Consider the following 1,186-nt stretch of genomic DNA (forward strand, 5'->3'; position numbering starts at 1 on the left):
ACATCGGGTGGTACAATGAATATCTCGTCATTCTTATTCCATAGAAGACCCAGTACTTGAGCAGAATCTTCACCACAAGGAGGTCCTATCTGCCTCTTCTTCTCACTACAGTTGAAGCCGTGCCGATCACAGACACGAAGAAGACACCTGACAGCCAAATTAAGGAGCTTTTCAGAATCTGCTCCTACGACTAAATCGTCCATATAGAAGCAGAAACACACTGGAACATTGCCGTTCTTTATCAGATGCGGATAGAGACCCAAAAAGTCACTGCGAGCCTCATCACAAAGTCGTTGCATAGCATCCAACAAACAACCAGGCGAATGTGGTGCACCCATGGGTGGAGAACGAAGCCGATAGAGATTTCCACGAAATGGGATGCAGAACGTATACGATGCACTGTCCGAATGTAAAAGCATATAAAATGCCATAGAGATATCCAACGTTGCAGCACATTGAAACATTCTAAAGCCACTGAGCGCTGTCAATGTACTTCGCAACACACGATCATCAACTGCCTTATGACCCAATCCCGATCCTATGAGCCCAGCAAAAGCCCGACCATCAAGAACGGGTCTTACTGGCGTGGTCCGGAAATTGGAATACACTGCAAAGTGTCGTAGAAGAGCTTTACAACGATGGTAATGCTCAGTAGGAACCACTTCAACGATACCATGCTGCAAATACTTATCAAAAACTGCAGCATAAGAATCCAGATGTCCTGACTCACGTAAACGGTCACAGAACTTACGATCGGCATCAAGAGCCTTTTTAATAGCGTTTAAATCAGGGATCACTGGGCGCTTACTACTGAGCCACGGTATATCATAAGTAAAACGATCAACTACTGTTGTACGACCTTCTAAATCAATATGGTTATCTTTGACAAGTCCTACATAACGAGTCTTATTGCAACCCTCGACATCCTCATCAACAATATCAAATGAGGAAACTTCAGGCTCAGTATCCGAGGCCAGAAGAGTGGGTCCACAGAATTCTTCGAACCTTGAGGAAGCCTCACTAGACAGTATCATATGCAACTCGGATTGAGGCTCCTCAGGCTCGCACAACATCATGAAATTCAGACCCATTTCCTCTGTATCCCCGAATTGAGACTCCGAAGCCGGGTGCAAATAAGAAACGCTGTTAGCAATTATAGTGGCATCAGCAGCAGCATGAGTCTGAA

General features: G+C 45.1%; 1 protein-coding gene across 1 annotated transcript in view; it reads right to left on the reverse strand.

Moving 5' to 3' along the window:
* Positions 1-338, reverse strand: part of Pmar_PMAR006764 (hypothetical protein) — a gene marked incomplete at both ends in the record, with an annotated part of 776 nt that extends 438 nt beyond the window's left edge. The window contains one exon of the mRNA XM_002788030.1: positions 57-338. Within this exon, the coding sequence (XP_002788076.1) occupies positions 57-338 (282 nt within the window). The remainder of the gene's footprint in view (positions 1-56) is intronic.
* Positions 339-1,186: the final 848 nt, after the last annotated feature.

The sequence above is a fragment of the Perkinsus marinus genome, assembly GCF_000006405.1.
Source record: "Perkinsus marinus ATCC 50983 genomic scaffold scf_1104296928836, whole genome shotgun sequence".
NCBI classification, from domain to species: Eukaryota; Perkinsozoa; order Perkinsida; family Perkinsidae; genus Perkinsus; species Perkinsus marinus.